At 45.7% G+C, this 22,578-nt stretch overlaps 1 protein-coding gene across 4 annotated transcripts in view; it reads right to left on the reverse strand.

Annotated features, from left to right (window-relative positions):
* Positions 1-1,175: 1,175 nt before the first annotated feature.
* FNDC1 (fibronectin type III domain containing 1) overlaps positions 1,176-22,578 on the reverse strand; it is a 113,674-nt gene continuing 92,271 nt past the window's right edge. For all 4 annotated transcript variants that reach the window (XM_067701628.1, XM_067701629.1, XM_067701627.1 and 1 more), the window contains 8 exons: positions 22,246-22,389; positions 19,334-19,564; positions 14,393-14,501; positions 9,625-9,704; positions 7,533-7,562; positions 6,595-6,756; positions 5,114-5,236; positions 1,176-1,971 (listed from right to left, as the gene is read on the reverse strand). In XM_067701628.1, the coding sequence (XP_067557729.1) occupies positions 1,856-1,971; positions 5,114-5,236; positions 6,595-6,756; positions 7,533-7,562; positions 9,625-9,704; positions 14,393-14,501; positions 19,334-19,564; positions 22,246-22,389 (995 nt within the window). In that variant the 3' untranslated portion in view covers positions 1,176-1,855. The remainder of the gene's footprint in view (positions 1,972-5,113; positions 5,237-6,594; positions 6,757-7,532; positions 7,563-9,624; positions 9,705-14,392; positions 14,502-19,333; positions 19,565-22,245; positions 22,390-22,578) is intronic.

Here is a 22,578-nt window from a genome sequence, read left to right on the forward strand (position 1 = left end):
CTGGGAAGTAAGGATAAAATCCTTCTGAGGGAAACGTGTCCTTCTGTGTATGAAATGAGTGTAAAACCTTTCAGGGTGAGGCCGACAGGGAACACGACGTTTAGTGTATGAAAGTGTGAATCACGGAGGAGAGATGCCTGCACCTCTATGCTGGACCTGATCCCCCATCTCTTCTGCGGGAGGCCCCAGAACAAAGATGGGTTTATTAGGAAAATTCACTTATATTTAAAGATCTTATCCTTGCTTGTTATTGTGAAGCATGTCTGAATGTTAGTGTGGAAAAGAGGTGTTTTTTAGACACCCTTTAAAACAATTCCCCTTTTATGTACAAGAGCCCCAGAAACCCAGAAGATTCCTATTCTAGTATTTTCCCAGACTGTCAGAACGCCTGCATTTTCTTCACTGTCGTTTACCGTAGAAGAAGGAACTGTGGCCACTGGGGAAGATGTCAGCTGCCCCATCACAAAAATCCCGCAGTGACTTGTTTCCTGTTTTATCTCCAAACCTACCGGACACATCAGGCTTCACCTCAACACGCTGCTGGCACCGAAAATAACTGATTCCAGTAGGTGGAACACTTTCTGCCATTACATCATTTACGTAGTGGTACAGCCCCCGGGCCCCAGAAGTGTGTCTGCCTCTGGCTCGTTCCCACTACTGGTTCTTCTACCCTGAAACTTAGGAAAGACAAACCCTCCGTTCCCCAGAGCTGCCTGAGGACGCGGAGGTGCCACTCACGTGGAAAGGACACGACGTTTTAAGAAGAATTAAAGTGTCATTAAATAAACCCTCTCGTGGTGCAGCTGAGAGGGCTAAGATGCTTCTATTTCAAGGAGTAGATACTGAGCTAGGCGGGAAAGGCAAAAGAAGTCTTTTTAAACTGGATTTCAAAATCATCTGGGACCTAAAATCTTAATCTGGAAACTGACTGGATGTGTCCACACAGAGACCACCAGTCCATTTCTCACACGAGGATGGAAGGTGGCAATCACGCAGTTTGCCACCGGCTCACAGCTAGCATCGCTGCATCCCAGTCATTTCCACAGCTCAGCAGCGCTCACAGGAAGAACACGTGCCTTGCCGTTCTTGCCGTGTTATACAGAGTACCTGTTCTCTGGACACTTCTAAAAAGATGTTAATATACAGCACCTCTGCTCCAAAAAGTCCCACACACATTTATCTAGTGAACAAGTACAAACTTAGCAATTTTAATCAGTCTTTGCAGACAAGTGTGGATATGTATATGCATATATACATATATATATATATATATATCAAAATTGAGAATTTACAAGTAAGATTTGATACAATTGGTCTAGTGGTGGGTTAAGTCCATAGAATAAATCTTAAGTAGGCTACATTTCCTTTGGTGGCATTTTTAGTAATTCAGTTCTACTGCATAGGAAGGGATCCAAAGCTTAAATTTAGCTACTTTTGGAGGGGTCCAGTGAGAAAAAAGAACATGGGTGGTGTTCCACAAAGCAAGCACAGCGTGTGTATGCTGATCCCTGGAGATACCAAAGTGTCTGAACTTTGTGCCTAAAAAGTATGAAAATCACACCAGGCGTCCTGGTAGCTGCGCACGTCTGCCGTCTCTGGGATGAGCTATTATAAGCAAAACATGTGGAGAAGCAAAGTTAACAGCAACATTGAATCCTGTGTGTGGTCCAGGCCAAGAAGTAGGACTGAGCTCCAGATCAAAGATGCCTGAAGTGTCCGGTGTCCACCGTGTGGCCTTGCTGACACTGGGGACAGTGAAGCTTGGGACACCATCCCTTCTCCCTGCTCACAGGCCCTAGTGCAGGTTAGTCGAGGGGGCCGGGCAGGACGAGCTGCCAGCACGACCGTCCTGTGGTTACCACTTCCCTGGGATGGAAACCCCACACTCATACCAGCCCACGTAGTAGTAGGGGGTTCCAAAACCTATGTTGCCAAAGCTGACTGGCTCCTGGCGGTACTGGCGATAGTAGCCTGGAAGGTAAAAGGAAAGAAAGGGAAAGAATAATCAGTAATATTGTGATTTATAATAGAAAATGTATATTAGGTCTTCATCTCCATTGTTGGCACAGAGCGCCTGAAGCCCTTGGAATTTCCCGAGTGACAAGAGCTATAAAGCTGTGTGGAACATCATTATGTTCACAGTAAACCCTGTTCAACCACGCCGGAGTTTATGCTAATGACGTGACTTTCGGAAAGCATCTAAGGATGAGGGCTGGTCGCCAGAGGAACCAACCGCGTGATTGTGGGCGGGAACCTTCGGCCCCGCCCACAACTTCCAGGGAGGAGAGAGGGGCTGGAGATTGAGCTCAATCACCACTGGCCAATGATTTCGTCAATTGTGCCAATGTAATGAAGCCTCCAGAAAACCCCCAAAGGACAGGTTCGGAGAGCTTGCAGGCTGGCGAGCACACGGAGATTCAGGCAGAGTGGTGCTTCGAAGGGGCGTGGGTGCTCCCTGCCCTTCCCCATACCTTGCCCTAAGCATCTCCTCCGCCGGGCTCTTCCCAAGTTCCCTCCTTTTATAGTAAGCCGCAATTTAGTAAGTGAAATGTCTCCGAGTTTTGTGAGCCCCTCTGGCAAGTTAATCAAATCCAAAGAGGGGGTCACGGGAACCTCTGATTTATAGCCTGTCCTTATCAGAAGGACAGGTGACACGGTGGACTTGTGATTGGCATCTAAGGTGCATGAAGGGGGCAGTCTTGTAGGACTGAGGTCTGAAACTGTGGCATCTGATGCTATCTCTGGGTAAATGGTTTCAGTACAGATTTGAACTGTAGAGCACCGGCTGGTGTTGGAGAATTGCCTGGTGGTGCGGGAAAAGAACCCACACTTGGAATTGGTGTCTGTATCGTAGCATCAAAAGCACCTGAACCAACTGGAAGAAGCCTCATCCTAACAATCTCCTTTCGGACAGAAGATTTCTGATAAGTTGCTCTTGTGACAAAAGTTACTTCCAAATAAATACGACCATTTTTGTGTGGAGTCACAACACCCACCCTCTGAGGTTTATCCCAAGGATGACTTGTGGGGATAATCCAGTCTCCACACGTGTGACACCTCTCTCTCTCTCTCTCTCTCTCTCTCTCTCCCCACAGAGGAGGATCATTTTAGTCAATCACAATGGAGCACTCCCAGTAGGGCAGGCCCTGAGCTGGGCAAGCAACCTTAACCAAGATTCCCACAGAATCTGGGGCCCCTGACTTGCCTAGAACCGCGGGCCTCCAAGATTTACCTCTCGGAATCCGCGGTAGACTTTCAGATCTTTCACGTAAACCTCTCAGAGGAAAGAATCCTGTAGCAGTTCTGACCACTTCTCCTTTCAAGAAGAAGTGATGCTCCAACCTCCTCAAAAAATGTTGGCAACTCAACAACCGCTCTCACCCCTTTGGCCCTGTGTCCTCTTGTAAGATGAAAGGTTACCTGCCATTCCGCCAGTGAGTTTCTGATGAACAAGCACCTCTGTTCAGAGCCAAAACCATGACAACAGTCACAGAAACACAGTGAAATACAAATGATGCATTTAATACTAACCCTGGGGCCCTGCAAGATCCTGAAACAATTAAGAGATGTGGTATATTATGTATGTTTATTGTGATTGTTAATTTTCTGTGTCAACTTGGCTAGGACATGGCGTCCAGCTATTTGGTCAAATATTATTCTAGGTGTTTCTGTGAAATTATTTTCTAGATGAGATTAACATTTCAATCAGCAGACTTTAAGTAAAGCAGATTACTCTCCACAATGTGGGTGGGCCTCACCCAATTAGTTGAAGGCCCTAGTAGGAAAGGACTGACTTTCCCTGAAGAGAGGGGTCTTCTGCCAGAAGCCTGCCTTCGGACTAACTGCAGCATTGGCTCTTCCCGGGGTCTCTAGCAGGCTTGCTGGCCCACCCTGTAGCCTTTGGACTTGCCAGCCTCCACAATCATAGAGCCAGTTCCTTAACATATATCTTGTTCTGTCTCTCTCTTTCCCTCTCTCCACCTCTGTCTCTTTACCTCTCTCCATCTCCCGTTGGTTCTGTTTCTCTGGAGAACCCTGCCTAACATACTTGTTTTACTGTTTTGTGTATTTTAATGTATCTTAATTTTTTGAAAATGGGTAATCTTTGTACCACCTATGGTATTTTTTTCCAAACTAAAAAATGTTAAAGATCAGAGCATCTTATATCTTAAAAAAATGCCAGGTCACTAAACTGCTGGACTTCATTCAGTTGTTCTGTTTGTTTATTTGGGGGCTTGGGGCAGTTAGTAATGTATTACATGTTGTTAACTTTGAGATTAATACACTTACTTTCACCTTGCAATGCCATCATGAAATAGCTGATACATGATCTCCTGAAGCATATCATGGTTGGTTTGTATTTGTTTATTTTTTCTTTCCCTGGACTCTTGTTCATGGCATTCTCCACCTGGAAGGCCCTCTAATCTTTGCATGTATTTTTATGACTCAGCTCAGACTCTGCCTCTTCTGAAAGCCTTCCCTGGAAGCCTCAAGCGGCAGCCCCGCCCTTTTTTTTTTTTTTTTACGGTACGCGGGCCTCTCACTGTTGTGGCCTCTCCCGTTGCGGAGCACAGGCTCCGGACGCGCAGGCTCAGCGGCCATGGCTCACGGGCCCAGTTGCTCCGCGGCATGTGGGATCTTCCTGGACCGGGGCACGAACCCGTGTCCCCTGCATCGGCAGGCGGACTCTCAACCACTGCGCCACCAGGGAAGCCCAGCCCCCACCCTTTGAACTCAGAGAGTAACTATAATCTGCACAATTACCTGACAATGGGACAATTATGTGACTTAACTCTTGTCATTATTTGTACTTTAAGTTGCTTGCTCTTAGTTACCTTTCACATATTTATCCTCCCTTCCCAATTACTGACCATGTTTCCTGAGGGTAGGGGTAAGGTCTAATATTCCTTTGTGTCCCTACCTCTCCAAGGCTCACCCTAAACCCAGCATGTGGTAGGAGTATTTTGTTTCTTCCTTATTTTTATGCTCCAAAATTCTGCTAATATCCACCTTCAAATGGTAAACCAAATGCAGAGCTACAGTGAATTTTCTCCTTATGTCAGCCCTCCTCTCCACCCCCCAGTATATTACACTGGGCCTTGGTTCACATTACCTTGAGTGGTAGGGAGGGCTTCTATGTAGGACTGAGGCCCCGTTCTTCCATCCAGGTGTGAATCCACAAATTGACAATGGTCTTCACCTCTTCCCCAACTGTCCCCAATGCTGTAGAATGTATCTGCGTAAAGGAAGGCGATGAGTCACTGACTGCTCCAGAACCGCCGCGCTGGCTGAAGGATTTGCACAAGCTTTGAAGTGGGCACATGACTTCAGCTCTGTGTGTCGCACTTTCCATGTTTGAAAGATGGTGATAATGGCACCGGTTTCAAAGTGTTATAAGGATTCAGCAGGCTCGTGTGTGCTAAATACTTAGCAAGTGTTCATTAAATGGAAACTACTAATATTATAGGCATTTTCAGCCCGTAGATGGGAGACCTTTCTACTCTTTGGTTTAAAAACAAGGAGGAAACTCTGATAGGCAGAGAATGTATCATGAAATAATTATGAAAAGCATGAATATCTAGAAAAAATGGAAGAAATTATTTTCGTACATAACTAGAAGTAGGGGGTGTGTCTGTAGCATGAGGCGCTGTCCTTGGTCCTGAACCAGAGCTGCACAGTAGGGCAAAGGTGTTTCTCTCAACCTTGGGATACCAGACATGGCTGTGTAGCCTCTCCCGGAGCAAAAGGACAGTGTGCAAGAGGGAAAAAACAGCAGCAAGAAACGAACAGACTGGTTGTAGGGAGAGGCATGTACACGGAGAAATTGCAAGGGTGGGGGATGGTTGGGGAGATTTTGACATTATCTAGAAATGATGAGCAGCAGCAAGAAACAAAACAACAAGAAAACTGACGTCTGACAAAATATAAACCAGCTGAGGGCAAGTTTTCTTTCTTTTTAAATGTATGTACTAGAAAAATTAAAAGTTGTGCAAATTTTGAAATACGAAACAATTTTGGGTAAGTGGGTGAGTTAAAACCAGCGGGGGAGAAATGGTACTTTGAAATGTTAGTATTCAAAGTAAATACTTATGTTATTCTTTGTTTTAATCCCCTACCATGATGAAAACAGTGTAATTTTTGGACACAGAACAAATAGTGCACCTCATATATGTTTCACCATCCACATTGTTTCCCTGTAAAGTTGTTCCAATGGCAAAAATCGTAGGGGGTACTTCTCCTCAATACTTCCAGCTTACACTCATACCTTAAAGAAACTTAAAGGCCGTTTTTCTTCATTGTTAACGTTATGGGATTAACAACAAAGAAAAACGGCCTTTAAGTTTCTAAGAGAATTTTGGATTTCATTCCTAAAAAGTAGTAGATTTAAAATATATACATATATTCCTGGGTACCAATGTAAATACTAGTCACTCCAGAATAGAGCCTGCAAAACTGGCTTGCACTTGAGCCAGACTGAGATGTGATGGGTCCATACCTCAAATGCATTCTGATGCACCTGCTATGTCAAGTTAGCATCTAATAAACTAAAAGCTTTCCACACCTTCCCATAGCACAGCATCCCTAAAGACCTACCTTTCAGGTTATCACTGAGGTAGATCTTATACCGCAGTGAATTACAAAGAACGACTCCCACAAACTTTCTGTACCACGTCCGCTTCACATACTGTCGGCCGTGGCAGTCCGTGTAGCCAGGGTCATGTTTGAAAGCAAATGGGATCCAGATGGGCTCACCACCTGGACGACACACAGCACACCTTCTAAGTCATGGCGTTTCACAGTGTTTATTCTTGCACAAAATACCGGAGAATTTGATTTATTCACTGGGACTTCCCCTTCTCTCAGGGCTTTTCTGAGCAGTTTTCCCACCTCCCGGTGGTATCTCTCTCTCTCTGTCTGTCTTTTCTCTTCTTTCTTTGTACTGAAGTACAACTGGGGAGTTCCTTGTACCTGAATGCAGTTAACGTGTTTGCATTTCTATAAAGGATTCTCAGAGTAAGAAAAAGCCTAATTTAAGCTAAGGAACATAAGCTATAATGGCAAATTTGACCTTGCAGGGCACGTCACCCTACTTCCCCACGCCCAAAATCCCTCAGCACGGGCACCTCCTGTTCTTGTCACTCATAAGACCAGTCTTGAACTTAAGCAATAGGTCTTTCTTGGTTTATTTGAAAAACAAAGTAAAATTTTGTCGTACACTTAATGCATTTTGCTATCTTTTCAGCAATTTAAAATATTCAAAGGGGTTATGAAAATAAAGTTATCTATTTTCATAGATACTGGCCACCCATAATGGTTTTTATAGATATTGGCTGCTATGGCCCTATTTAAAAATTTCCAGAACATGCTTTTCCCTAGATTAGGATGATGGGTGCAAAGAAACCATAGAAGTTGTCAGAAAATTACGAAAATACAAAAGCGGTTCAGCGCGTCTACTTGTAACCATAACAATCTCATATTCAATATTCAACTTGATTACTAGAATGTCAAGTTTATCAAGAAGAGAAACTTACCTGGTGGCCTCACAACAAGCAAAGGATTATCTGTAGAAGGAAAAAGAAATAATTGACTTCACTATTACATCACACAGCCATGCAACTGTTGAAATGGTTTTTTTTTTTTTTTTGTAATTAAAAGAACTACCCAAGCTAGAATAGATAAAGAAAGTATAAGATTCATTTGACAGATGCCAAGACATTCCCTTAGTTTTTACTTTCTAGGCATTTCCTTTCAAGAAATACTCTTTTCTATTTATATTGTCTTGTTATTTATATAGATGGTGTGGGTCCTTGACGATAATATTTTGACATTGGGTACCACAAAATAATTCAATACTCATTTATGTTTTAAAATGTGTCCATCTTGGAGAAACAGTTCAGCGGTTTCTTAAAAAAGTAAAAACACACACCTACTATGCAATCCATCCATTCTACTCTTGCGTATTTACTCAAGAGAAATGAAAGCATATGTCCTTAAAAATACTTGTACATGAATGCTCATGGCAGATTTATTTGTAATAGTCCAAAAGTAGGAACAATCCAATGTCTATTAACAGGTGAATAGATACAAACTGTGGCACATACAATGGAACACTGCTAAGTAATAAAAAAGAATGAACTACTTATAAATATGACAACATGGATGGATCTCAAAAGGATGCTACATGAAAGAAGCCAGACGAAAGAACTCACACTGTATGATTCTGTTGATACAAAATTCTAGAAGATGCAAATGAATCCACAGTGACAGAAGGCCCATGAGTGGTTGCCTGAGAAGAGGGGAGAGGATGGGCACACGGGGAGGGAAGGGAGGGCTGGATTGTACAGCAGCAGGAAGAAACTGTCGGGGTGATGGAGCTGTGCACCAGCATGACTGCCGGGATGGCTCCAAGGGTATAAACATACCCCAAAACTTCCTCAGCTGTACATCTTGAGGATGAACGGTTTACTGTACGCCATTTCTACCTCAATATAGCTGTTTTAAAACATGTCTATATCTTAGCCCAAATAGTGCCACTTAATATGAAACTACATTATAAGGAATTCTGCTTTAGACGAAGTTCATTTTTATAAAATACAGGCCAGGTAAACATGGGCCATCCTTTTTTTTTTTTAATTATCACAGAGTAAAATTACTTTTTTAGGGTACACATCCTATGAATTTTTACCACACGTATAGACTCATGGAACTCCACCACGATCACACACAGAACATTTTCGTCCCCCCAGATCTGCTTTGTGCTGCCCCTTTGTACAGACCATTCATTCTGACATCATCTGCTGTCTATAAAATAAAGTGACATACCATTAGCTGTAAGTGTAAATGCTTGTTTTACTCTCCTGCTCTTAGGAAATAATCTAACCAAATGGAAGCGACAGCCACGTGAGTGTGGAGCCGACCCAGCTGGGCTTCTGTAAGTGCCTGTCTTGGGACCATGGGTACCAACTCTCCAGCCTGGCTTCCTATACAGAAAGGCTGTCAACCCGGCACCTGCCACCATGGGCCAGCTCTGTGTGTACTGCCTCAGACCATGACCACGGGGACATTTCACTGAAGGGCTTGAGAGCTCTGCACACCAGCATCCCAAAGTAGGGACATCCTCTGAGTGATATTGCTTGCAAGATGGACAGTATTTTAATTAGACCCTCCATGTTAAGTAGAGACATTTTCGTCTCCTAGTAAAGGAAGCAACTTAGAGATGTGACTAATTGAAAGAAGCAACGTCCCCTCAGGTCACATGACATTTATGCTCTTCAGCTGTTTGCAATTAAAAGAACAAAAGGAATTTATCTCTGTAACTAGATCTCTACAGACAGATTCAAACTTATCTTTCCCACACGGCTGAAAACTAGATCCCCCCCCTTTTCATTGGAACTTGACCTTTTCACTTCCCAGGCACTTCCAATGAAGATTACTTTAAATTTTATTATCCAACTTTTAGCTTAGCATAAGAAAATCATGTTTATCTTATAAAATGACATCCAATATGAACTGATTAAGGAGAAGAGGATTTCACTTCTTCAGTTTTTATTCTGTTGTAGACATGATTTCAGACTATTTGTTTTTAAGAAAAGGAAAAAAACGAGGACATGAAGTCACCCATACCTGATTCTGTGACAAATGAGACCGAAGGGCTGATAGGTCCATAGCCGTGAGGATTTTTGGCTTGAACTTTAAAATAATACCTGAAATTGGAAGAAAACATTTTTTGAAAGAGAACCTTGTTTAATTTTTGTGTAATGAGACAAACACCCAAACTATTCAGCACCTCCTCTGTGGCAGGGTTTGAGTCCTATTTTTCACAGATGCGTACACCACCGCTATTTCTTCATGTTATTTCTAAACTTTCTCATTTTCGAATAACTTTTCAAAACAACATGTGACTAATGGGAACAGAGGGGCATACTGGGCAAACAGGCCACTTAGATTGTGTGTGTTATTTAGAGCATCAAGGGTTAAACTGCCCCACACAGGCCCGTCCTTGGATGCAATGGTCTCCTCTTGTCCCGTCTTGAGTTCTACTGACTGGAGGGGGAAGATGGAGTGGTGAAACGCTTACCAAGCAGAATTCCAATTGTAACCTAATTCTCATCACTGGACTGTGTGTGAAAAAGCAGGATGTTTGACAGTGTGATGATGCAAACCCATTGCTGGCAGGGAGAAGGCTAAGCAGTCCTGAGGCCGGTCTCCTCGGGGGAACTAACACGACAACAATGTTCTGGGTGCAGGACAAGTGCTATCCTTGGCTCTGGAGCCGTAAAGTCACTGAGTTTCCAGCTTCTGTGCCTCGAGGAAAGAGAAGCAAGTCCGGGAAGGGGAAGAGGAAAAGGCCTGGAGACGCTTTGCTGTGGATTAATCTTTTTCTTGGAACAGAGAATGTGCTAGAAAGCACACTGTCTGACTCAGCCTGTTCATCTAGAGGGAGAATGACAAGCAGGTAGATTGGGAGTCCCAGAGCATCTTACTTTGGACTCTGATGAGCTCTAGGACCAAAAGTGGTGATGAGAAAATACTGGAAACCAACACAGTTAAGACCCACTCTACCTACTGCTCCTCTCCGTGTTGTCCTCCCCTCTGGGATTCCAGGTGTCATCTGTGCTCTCTTAGCCCCTAACTATCAACACTTCCAGGTAAAGAAGGTGGGTAAAAAAATCCCTGTGCGGGGAAGCTCTCCACCACTTCAGAGAGTTCAGAAGGAGTCTTGGTTTCCAGCTAGCAGAAGCTACACTTCAATGTTACAAAATCCTGTATTTGATTGTCAGACACACAGATCACATGCATTAATTAAGACACCCTAAATTTTTAAAAGGAGAATTATTTACATTTAGAGAGCAAAGGCATGTGTCCGCGGCACCTCTGCCCTGGCACCAAGCCTCCTGAGTTTCTGAGCTTCTGAGAACCCCAAGGGAGCCTCTGGTCTCACAGTTACACAGAGATATTTGACTTGGGGTTTGATTAAACAGAGAGCAAAGAAAAGCCCATTCGGTAAAATCAAGTCTTCTTTTAAGCTTTCCAAGAAAGTATATTCACATCTCATTTAGGACAGAATCCTTTTTTAAATGTCATTTTTTTAAATAAAAAAGATATGCACAATTAAGAACATAGGAATTCCCAAATCTCAATTCACTCAGCATTCCGTGTTTTCTCAGTTGTGCGTACTTTTAACTTAGCGGTCGTGGAGTTAAAGGCAGACTTTGCTAGCAGTTCAAGCAGTGGGTTGGGCATACATCAATGATAACAGTCCAACTTTACAGATACTTTTTTTTCCTTAAAAAAATAGGAGGGCTTCCCTGGTGGCGCAGTGGTTGAGAGTCTGCCTGCCGATGCAGGGGACGCGGGATCGTGCCCCGAGAGGCCCGCGTACCGCAAAAAAAAAAAAAAGGAAATCGAAACCTAGAGAGTGACACTGATATTCAGAGGCTACAGGGGACCTTTCTGTTGAATATTTCTCAAGCCATCCCTGGAGCCACGCTGCTACCTCTTCCCCAGACCCACAGAGGGAAACACCCTGTGCATTTGAGGAGATGGCAGAGGGATGACCAATTGCCTGAGAGACTATTCCGATTTCTTGGTTGTATCCATTTTGTTTTACCACTGAAACCTACGTATTCTCCAAATCTACCCTCCTGTCCACACAATAATTCCAGTGCTCCGCAAAGCCCACATGGCCCAGTTCTAAAGATGTATTTCCACTTGAACTCGCCTAATATGTCAAAATAAGTTTAAATATGCTGAGCTGAAAAACAACATGGGATTATGAAAGGAGTAAAATTCCTATTTTCGAAAACCACATAAGACTTTTTCTACAGACTAAAATGTACATTTCATACCCTGAAGAGTCTCTGTCTCACCCAAGTAACAAAAGCAATCCATGCCTTGCCTTCTTCCACAAGCTTCTGGCGCCTTCTTTTCAACAGCCTCCATGGTGACAAATCTCTGTACTTTAGGTATGGACTTACAATATGAAGATTCCAGAAAGTGATTCAGGGCTGAGTTGGGTGAATAAGGTGGGCAATGCCCACTTAAACTTGTCAGAAAAGAAGATCCAGTCATAAAGAACCAAAGCCAGTTTTTACATCCTGTCTTCTCCTGGGCTGGACCGACTTCTGCGTCTCTTACGAGGACTCTGAAGGGGGTCCTGAGAAGCCCTGAGGACTGTGCAGAGGGTGGGGAGACGCAGCCTCCGTGGAATAAACACGTGGACACCCCAGTGAGCCCATCGGAGACGCCCTGCGTTAGGGGAAACGCGGGGAAAAATGAGCGTCCTTACATTGTGGCACGCTGCCCGGGCTGTAAAAGTTCAGCAGCTGTTGGGGGGTCGGAGGAAGCCTCTGTAGCAGGAAGCACACGCCCTGCTTTCCAGCCGGCCCACTCCCTCCGCAGGACGCACGAACCACGGGGCAGAGGCAGCTGCTGCTCCCAGCCTGTCTATCAGGGCGCTCAGTGTGGGTGGACGCAGGACTTGAGCCTCAGGGGACACTAGGGCCCTCTGGGACCGGCTGGTCCAGCCTCCAGCCTCCTCTCCTCCCCATTCCCCCCCCCCGCCCCCGACATCAGCCTCCTACTCTTCCTTAAGCCCACCGGCTTCCCAACACCCTTCCTGCCTGGAGCAACTTGACCTGCTCACCCACCTTCTCCAGGTGAAGTGCTGCTTATCTTCCCCCATGGAAGCTCACCTGACTGCACGCTAACCCCCAAGCTCAGGCAAAAAGCCCCCTATCGTACCCTCAGAGCACAGTGTACTTCTCCCTCACAACACTGGCCGGGGAAGGTTCATACTTATGCATCTATAAACTATCTGTCTCCACCAGGCTGTGCGAGCCATGAGGGGCCACGGTGTACTGTGCACCCCTGCCCCACGTCCTCCCCACGCCCACTGCTCTCTCCTGCGTGGAGCCCGGTGCCTGGCCTGAGCAGACACTCAGTAAGCACTTACCGGTGGATCGCGGACACTCAATCATACCTACTGAAAGAACGAATCAACCATCCTACGTAACCGGGCCCTGATATTATTCACAACTCAGCACCAGTTTGGTACCAAAAGTTGCTACAGGAACGCTGGACTGCGGAGGGTGCAGGGCACTGGGATTTGCAAGGAGCCATGCGGCCAAACATCCCAAGGCCTCTTTCAGCTGATACTGAGGCTGTGCTGTAAGAACATTCACTCTGCCCACAATAAAAAAATGGCATGTTGACTTCGTTTTCTTTAGTTTTACTTTTTGCAATGAATCAACTTTTCGTTACTATCAGAGAAGAGCTAAGAAAAGTGCTCTCTCAGTTTCCTGTTTTTTATTTGCTGAATCTCAAAATTTATAACGGTTTATGAAAGCGTAGTCCAAGGGAGCCCAGGACATTAACAGGCCCTGAGGAAAGTTCTCCGCTAGTGCAGAAGTCTCTCAGTGCCCAAGGATATTGTCCAATTTCTATCCCTTTCAACACATTTCTGTTTAAGGAGAGTATTTTGTTCCAATCTCCTCTGTGTTCCTCTGACTCTATAAAAAAATGGGAGACCTTGGGTCCGAGTCACTTCACTTAGAACACTTTGCCATGGAAACACAGTGGCCTGACGTCATACGGTGTGCTAGAGCCATTCTACAGGCTTCAGAGAGCCGACCGCTAAACATCAGGCGTTCCGCAGAGCCAGGGTAGCTCAGAACTGGCCATGGTGGGAGGAATTGGCAAATACCATAAACCAGTTGTTATTGTTTTGATTTTTTTCCCAGAGAGCCAGTCTACAAGCATACCACAGCTCGACCACTGTGTTCTTTCCTGATGGCTGTTACCAGCAAAACCAGATAGTATAAAAGAGGAAGTGCACGCTCATGCTGTTTGTACCCTCGAAGCAAGTTCTGCGTATTTCACGCTGGGGGCTCACTCTCAGATGGCCCTCTGGCTAGCGAGCCACTGCCCCGACTAGGTTACACGCTTCTTGTAACCGTTATTAATGTGTAAAATACATCTTTCTTGAATGGTCTGAACTTGTACAGTATAGAGTCTGAGTAACTGCTGCTCCATCCGTGTCACGTACAAAGCTTGCGTTGCCTAAGCCACCATGGGGTGAGTACAAACAGATCGATCCCCTTTCAACACACAGAGCAACCTTTCCTTCCCCAACGGTGGGTAGTTTTAGTCTCCGGAAAAGAGGGAACAAAATAGAAATACAATAATCTAACAATTACGGCGCCCATAGTGCTTTCCCCTAAGAAAAATACATGACACATGGTGAGCATTCATTGACAGTCTATGAGAGCTAACTAGAGAACTCAGAAGAAACCATAAGGACATTTTTGATTAATCCTTTTCTTTTCAACCTAAGGATGCCCACGACCAGGCACACAGGTCTCGTCTTCTGTTTGTAAATGACACATCATACCTGGTGTTTGGTCTCAGGTTCTCAATGGGCAGGTGAGTTACTGATGAAGCTTGGGTGGACCACTTGTTCCTGATGAAGTCTTCGTAGGATGCACTGTAAACCAAGTAACCTACAAGTGGAAAGGAGGCAGAACCCAATGAGCATCAAGGAACCACATCACACCAGAGACATAACCCAGGGGAGGATGATGGGAAGGAAACAGTGGCGTGGAGGCAGCTCTGTGCGAGAAGTCAAGAAGGGGAGTGTGTTGGGTCAGATGGGATAGAACGCTGGTACCCACTGGTGAAACCAGATGCAGATGACAAAATTAAAGACACTTCCTGGTGACGAGCTGGTTCCCTACTTCTCTTCCGTGTTCTCATCTCCCACATTCCCTGGCCTTCCTCATCTCCTTAGAACTGATAACATCTGTGAGCGCGCAGCAGAAGAAAGGAGCAGTGACCTCCACGCAAGTATTTAAGAAGCTCCTGGTAGAGATGTATACAATCGTCCTTCAGGTGAAACGAAGAAACCGTGATGGTGAATGCCGTGTGTGGCTGAAAGACCCCAGACTCACAGTGGGTGATCTCCTCACCTACTGCTATGGGCTCTCCTTTAGTTTCTAGCTGTTGAATATCTCTGCCTGCCCTCGACCTCCCTCGATGTCTAGTGACAACAGTCAGGCAGCTCTTTTCTCTGCCTTATCTGCTGTTAATGGGCCTCAGCGGGTGGGCCCTCAGCCCTGACACCTGCCCAGCCTTCAAGGCTGCCTCGTTAGGCCAAGGGAAGCTCACGTCACAGCTTCACACATTCTTTACTTACCTTGGAAGGAAATCGTTGTCAAGTACTTTCTACGCACCAAACATATGCCGAATCCTTTGGATTAAGTTTTACTTCGATGAATCCTCCTGGTCCTAGTACATAGGTTTCCCTGCCCTCATTCTGACACGAGAAGACTGAGTCTTAGAGAGGGGGTAAAAATCCAGTCCAAGTTCACATTCGTTCATTCATTCAACAAACATTTACTGTGTGCCTTCTACGTGTCAGACCCTGCACTACGTGCTGGAGGTCAAACGGCGACTCGTTTTATCTATAACTCCAGGAGCAGTAGGCCGGCAGACACACAGGATTACACAGCCGTGATGAGAACTGAGGAGCAGCCCACGTGCTGGGGGACAGGGGGCGGGCAGAGCTCCCCCAGGGCCCCGAAATGGGGCTGATGACTGAAGGATGGGAAGCAGCTAAGATGCATGGTAGGAGGTGGAGTGGACTCCAGGTAGAGGGAATTCCTGGGCAAAGATGCTGAAGAGGGAGGAGCCAGGAGAAGGCGGAGCCTCCGAGTGGCAGGGTGGGAGGAGGGGCGACAAGAAACGAAGCTGAGGAAGCACAAAATGGAAAAAATACGCAGGGCCCTTTGGTCACGAAGGCTTTTGCTTTTCATTCTAGAAGAAAGGGAACACATTGAAGGGGTGACACAATAAGACTGTCTTCAGCGCATCTCTCTGGTGCAAAATGGAGGACCGACACGGTGTGGGGCATGGATGGGATGGTCTAGCTAGACAGCTGTCACAATAGCCAGGTGAGAGGCGGCGACAACTCAGGTTCCGTGGTGTTAATGGAGGGAAATGGATGCATGCAAGAGAAACCTGAAAGGTGAAGCTGACAGGATTTAGTGATGAACTGAATATGGAGGGGAAATAAAAGGAGATTTGAAGATGACTCCAAACCTTCAAGCTTGCAAAAAATGGGTGGAAAAGTGAGGGCTCCTCTGAGATAGAAAGCCCAGGTGAGCACGTCTGGGGCTCTGAAGGATCATGAGTTTGTTCTGGACACGCTGAGTCTGAGACGCTTTGGAGACATCCCGGTGACGACGTCAAGCAGACATAATTTTACTGTTTGAGGCTCAGAGGAGAGGCAGGCTGGGCCTTGAGCTATAAACCAATGACTCCCCTCCCAGATGAATTAAAACCGTGTGCGTGGGTAACATCCTGGAGCGAGAGAACGCAGAGTAAGAGGAAAAGAGAACTGAGGCCCAAGCCCTCAGCAAGTCCGACCTTCAGTGTTTGGTCAAAGAGGGTGAGCCCGTGAGAGAGACTCGGGTTGAGAGAATTGGATCGCAGGTCAAGGAGGAAAAGATCAACAGCATCAAAAGCATCTAAGAGGCAAACGACTTCATTTAGCAACCTGTTCTCTCTGACTGCCTCCATTAAGACCTATTCTGGTGATGGAAAGGGTGGATTAGAGTCACACAGCTAACTGCCGAGCGCACAGGGAGCAGAAGCAGAGGCACTGGGCTCTGAAGCCTTTCCACGCTGCTTTCTGGAGGAATTCATTCTTCTCTTTTTTCAACAAATATTTCATGGGGACCAGGGAAGGGTTGCTGCTCTCTCCACAGGGTTCCCTCCTCCTCTGAGGACAGCCGCATCAAGCCACACATGCTGCATATAACAAAGGCACATCCGCACACATGTGCCCGAGGAGCCCCGTTTTGACGGGTCTGCCCGGCTAATCCGCCTTGAAATCAACTCCATCAGAACCCTGTGCTTCGTCCCACATGCTACGCGGGTTTCTCTGCTTATCCTTGGGTCTGAATTTTTATAATGTGCTATCAGAGCACGTGTAACTCCTGCTTTCTCTGTTCTTATCAAAACCTGTCCTGAAAAACTCAGAGGCCATCATGTGGGTGATTTCCTATGGAGTCACTCCCGATGGAGTAACTGCCTCATTCACTGGGACTGATCAGGGAAAGCAACGGGTTGCAGGCCTACTCACTCTGCAGGAGTTTCATATCGTTTGGATACCACCTGGTTACATGTTGACTCAACCGCCTGTGCAAGAGAGTACAGCTGGTGGAAACCAGCAGAGCGCTCAATATCTCACAGAGCTACCAGGACCCAAATGCTCTGCAGTGGGCCCAGAAGTGTGATGTTCTGTTTGGGTCTAGGAGGTATCTGTGTATCCACTTTGCCTCGCTGTTCTACAGCGAAAAGAGCTGGTGGTTGATTCATTTGCTGATGAAGAGCTCCCACGATATTCTCTTTTAGCCTCTGGGGTCTAAACAGGCCTGCATATTGCAGGGCTGTCGTGCACTGAACTATTCCACAGTAAACAGCTTCGCAGTATCAGCACAACCTTCTATCGGGAGTGCCCGAATCCCTATCAATTCTTCAGCCATGTTATCTATGCTCGTGGCATGAGTACTCGTGATTAGGGCACTGAGGTTTGGTTTAGGGTTAGGTGTAGGGTATGTGTTGATGAGATGACCTCAAAGTCTCCAGGAAGGCTTGGGATGTGAAGTTAACAAGAGCATGTGTTTCAGAAGCACGCCCTCTATGGGATGATACAGGAACTGCTTCGGAGTTAAGTCCGGTGACATTTACCGGGAGTTCTCTGAAGGCTCCTCACGCGGCAGCCCTTGAGGCATGTCTAAGGTGGCTGGCGCTCTCATCCTGTATCCATCCTTCTGTTTTTCAGAAGCCCCGTGGCTCAGGGCACAGTGGTATATTTATTCTAAGTAATATTTATTCTAAGTAACATCTGTTATGCAAGAGATCAAAAGCTAAATAGCTTAAGCTAAGATTTTCCATTATTTTTTTTCTGTATGCTTACTTGCTTGCTTTTCAAAATTGCCATTCATAAAATCATATTCAGTTAATAAAAGGATTTTCTGGTTGCTTTGACTACAAGCTTTCCTCCTTCCGTTGATTTATTCGTTTTCTATTAGGAACATGCTGGACTTCACAGAAGCTGGCCTCTGCAGCCCATGCAGCTCACAGGCTGGGGGCGACCGTCACTTACAGTTAGACCAAGACTCCGCCCCCTCGATCTGTACCCTCGCTCTCCCCTGGCCCTTCCGCCTTACCCGGCACAATACCCAGGCACTCTTTCCTGTGTTCCTTATCCTGGTTTTGGGGCTGCTGTGCAAACTCCATTAGAAAAGTTGCTCTTTGGATGTGCTTGGATATTTTCTTATCGTTTTAAGAGATAATGTTGGGGACATAAAGCAAAAGCACTAAAACTTTTGAATTTGATGAACCACACTAGCATATTAGTGACAGATAATATGTCAAACTCTGACTTACAGCACCATCCCCAGTCCCGAGTCACACACACACACATATGTTCCTTCCTCTTATATAACTAACTGACCCAAAAAGAATCATTTGCAAAAGAAGGGTCTATTCAAAAAAACATTAATTCTTTACTGTAGGAACTTATCTCAACAAATTTATCCTCAAATATATCCTTGGCAGAATCAAAGGAACTCATGAACATCTCACAGGCCAAGACCTAGGAGGAGGAAGATCCCTGGGCACTTTGCCATCACATCTGGGGCCCATCTAAGGAATTCAGGGACACGGAGACTGGTTTGGAAGCACCCAGCAGACATGGAAAGAAGGGAAGAGGCTGTCACGACCCCAGGGTTGACTGTGACTCCGGGTAGCGCACAGTAGGAGCTCTTTCATCACCCATGCTGTGGGATCTCATCTTAGTGTGGCTCTGTGGACTCCCTGGCTATTTGCAGGATTACAGAGTATAAGAGACGTAATGACATTTTGCATAGGAGGAAAGCAAGGTCCAGAGAGATGAGGTAGGTAGCTCAAAGTCATAAAAACCAATTTGGGACTAGGATTCAGGACTTCTGACTTTCATCTAGTGCTCTTCATACTACCCCACAAGGCTTCCCATACTGCCTCTATTTCATCCTTTTAAAAGAAGACATCTGCGTTCATCCATCCAATTCATCATCCGGTTCATGCCCCTGTCCATCCATTTAACCTGTCCATCCATCCTCACATCCATCCATCATTCATTTATCCAATCCATCCGTTCATGTACCCATCCATCCATCCATCCATCCATTTTCCATCTATCTACTCATCCATCATCCAACCATCCCTTACTGTCTGTATTTCCCACCTACTGGTTGACAGGAACTCTGAGCATCTGCCTTGGACACACCTGTTACCATATCTCCCGGGGCGGATTTGTCCCAGTCCACAATGACAAATGAGTGGCAGCCTTCCACGGCGACCACAGTGATGTTGCGGGGGGCATGCTGAGGAGGCAGGTCACTCTTCTTCAGGTCGTTTGGAATGATTTCATCCAGGCTGTCCACTTGGAAGTGATCCAGAGCGTCAGTCAGAGAGCATGGGGCAGACGGGTCTTTATTTAGGTACGTCACGTAAGGAGCTGGAAAAGAACAAAGATACCCAGTCGGATTGCTGAAGGCTTTCTCTGGAGGCAGAAACATGATGTCTGCTCCACGGAGGAGACCCCCTGATTCAGCCTCTTCCTACTAAGCATCCAGGGTCATCAGCCCTGATGCCAAACTTGGACGCGCATCCCTAGCCCTCTTGTATGGATCTATATATTTATATCTTTCAACATCATGGTGTCAAAAGAGCTTACCGCCCCATCAACGTCCATGATTATGACCTCGGTGGTTCTGAAACATCTCTGAGCTACGATCTAGTATAACATAAGCCTGCAGCATTCTGCCATTCCTACGCCCCAAAACTTAGAAGGGTGTGAATCAGCCCGACTTAGAGTTCTCTCAACCTCAGTTCATTCCCTAGGCTGTCTTGGGACCAGAAAAAACCATACGCTGATCAAGATACACAGCCTTAGCCTCAGTTCTGGGTGGCCTTCCCTGGGACTTCAGGGACTCACATAACTACCTGTAATGTCTGCACAGGCCAGGCCTGAATACCCTTCTACAACATCACCACTCAGGACGATAATAGCTACCTCACATTTATGGATAGGCTCAAGCTTTCTCTATACACGTGATCTCAGTAGATACACGGGCCCCAGAATTAAGGCAGGACAAGAACTGATAACCCACACTCCAGCTGAGCCTACGGATGCTGACAGAGGCCCCCAGAGCAGCGGGCAAACAGAAGCTTTTCCCTCTAGTCCACAGCTCTTCTTATTACATATGCTCTAGAAGTTAGAAAAGCCAAGGAATTGGATTTGAGCTTGCTACATTCAAGACCCCCAAGTAACAATTTCTAGAACTTTCTAAACGTTCCATTGCATCTTTTCGTACAGGTTCTCATTCTCAGTGGCTATGAGGACTGAAAGCAATTTTTAGATCCCCTATATTCCAATACTCTGTATAAAATTAGGCCTTTCGAGCTTGTTCATGATCTCATCAGGAAGTTTGGGGGAGCCGTCTACTACGCTTTATAGAGTTATAGGCATATGAAAATAGCCAGACAATAGTAAGCCTTTCAGGCTTTTAAGAGTTCTTTGGAGCAGTTAATAATAGCACTGAAAGCATTTCTATTTCTGTCACGGAACCACAGAGAGAAAAGTCAGCACATTCGGGGGATTCAGCCAGGCTTCTGCGTGCCATGGCCCAGCATTACCATTTGTCTCAGGACTCCTCCTTCTAATTAAGATTCTTAAAATTCAAAAAAAGAAAAAAAGAAAGCACTTCAAACAGATAACACACACACACACACACACACACACACAAAGATTCTTGTTCTTCAAGTACGTGTGGTTCAGACACTCAATACTACATCTTGGCTGGCAAGAGTTGTTCTCTGCTGATGGCAGAACATTTGTTTTGGAAACAGAAAAGTGTGATATTAGTTTAAGCTGTTGCCTGTCTCCACTCAGTAATAACTTATTGTTTTTCCACTTAGTAATATGTTAATCTGTCTTGTTAGCAAAGTTCATTAAGGGCATGGGAAAAGAAGACTCCCAAAGGGAATGAAACACAGTTTAGTGAAACAAAATATCCTCCTGAAATTGTTTTAATAATTGAGAAAGAAGAATAGAATCAATTTCTAGGTCGCAAGTCCTTGAGGCTAACAAAAACTATAGGAAATAAACTGAAGGGCAAACGAACCTATTTATAAAACAGAAGTTGAGTCTCAGATGCAGAAAACAAAATTGTGGTTACTGGGGGGAAGAAGAGGGAGGGATAAATTGGAAGATTGGGATTGACAAACACAGTACTATACAGAGAAAAGATAATAAGAACCTGTTGAATAAATAGCACAGGGAGCTCTAGTCAATACTCTGTAATGACCTATATGGGAAAAGAATGTAAAAAAGAGTGGAAGAAAAAACTGAAGGAATGGGCTTCCCTGGTGACCACTAATTAAGAATCCGCCTGCATATGCAGGGGACACGGGTTCGAGCCCTGGTCCGGGAAGATCCCACATGCCGCGGAGCAACTAAGCCCGTGCACCACAACTACTGAGCCTGCGCTCTACAGCCCGTGAGCCACAACTACTGAGCCCGTGAGCCACAGTACTGAAGCCCGCGCCTAGAGCCCATGCTCCGCAACAAGAGAAGCCACCGCAATGAGAAGCCCGTGCACCACAACCAGAGAAAGCCCGCGCGCTGCCACGAAGACCCAACGCAGCCAACAATAAATAAATTAATTTTAAAAAAAACTGAAGGAAAACAGCTTCAGCTCTTTGAAACTCTAAGTAGCTCAATTCAGTAAACCGCTCATCTTTTAGGAAGAAGCTAATGAAGTGCAGGCAAGGCCTAGTGGAAGTCTCATCTCAGAAAAGTTGGCTACAGTAAAAATACTCATATTCCCTGGACTGGTGATTATCGAAAGTGTTCCTTCCTCTTTGTCCACACAAGGCAGCCTCTCTGAACTCTATTCTGTCGGATCCCAAACGTTCTCCTGCATTCAACCCCCCTCCCGACTTCTGCAGAAAGCAAGCTCATGTGCATCTAAACAGGAATGACTCGCTGAATCAGCCCAAATGGAAAATTCATCCGGGAAAATAAGCCACTGCTGCAAGTGCGCGGCCTTGGCCAGTCCAAGGGATTAGCTGTGCTCTTCTTCAAGGAACAAAAGTTAAAACCCACGGCTCTCTGATTCAGGAAGTTCTATTTACCAACAAATCGCTTCTTTCCAGCCAGATCGAACTCTTCTTCAGGGTAGGAACTGATGGAGCCTTCCGGGGGGATGACAGCAGGAGTGGCAGCAGGGGTTGAGGGCTTGGTGGTGGCCGGCAGCCTTGAGGTCTCAGCTTCATAATCTGAAACGATGCGATGGTTTTGTAATTGGGCACTTCCAGAAAAGGGGCACCGTGTACCATCAAAAGAGACCTTCTTAAGATTGATCTCTACACGGAAGCACGTGCGCGCACGCACCCCACCGCTCCGTGGAATAAATGCTATGCCTGAACGGAATGTGATGCTAACAAAACAGTATCTCCTCCCACTTC

Source organism: Pseudorca crassidens, chromosome 13 (assembly GCF_039906515.1).
Source record: "Pseudorca crassidens isolate mPseCra1 chromosome 13, mPseCra1.hap1, whole genome shotgun sequence".
Classification (NCBI taxonomy): domain Eukaryota; kingdom Metazoa; phylum Chordata; class Mammalia; order Artiodactyla; family Delphinidae; genus Pseudorca; species Pseudorca crassidens.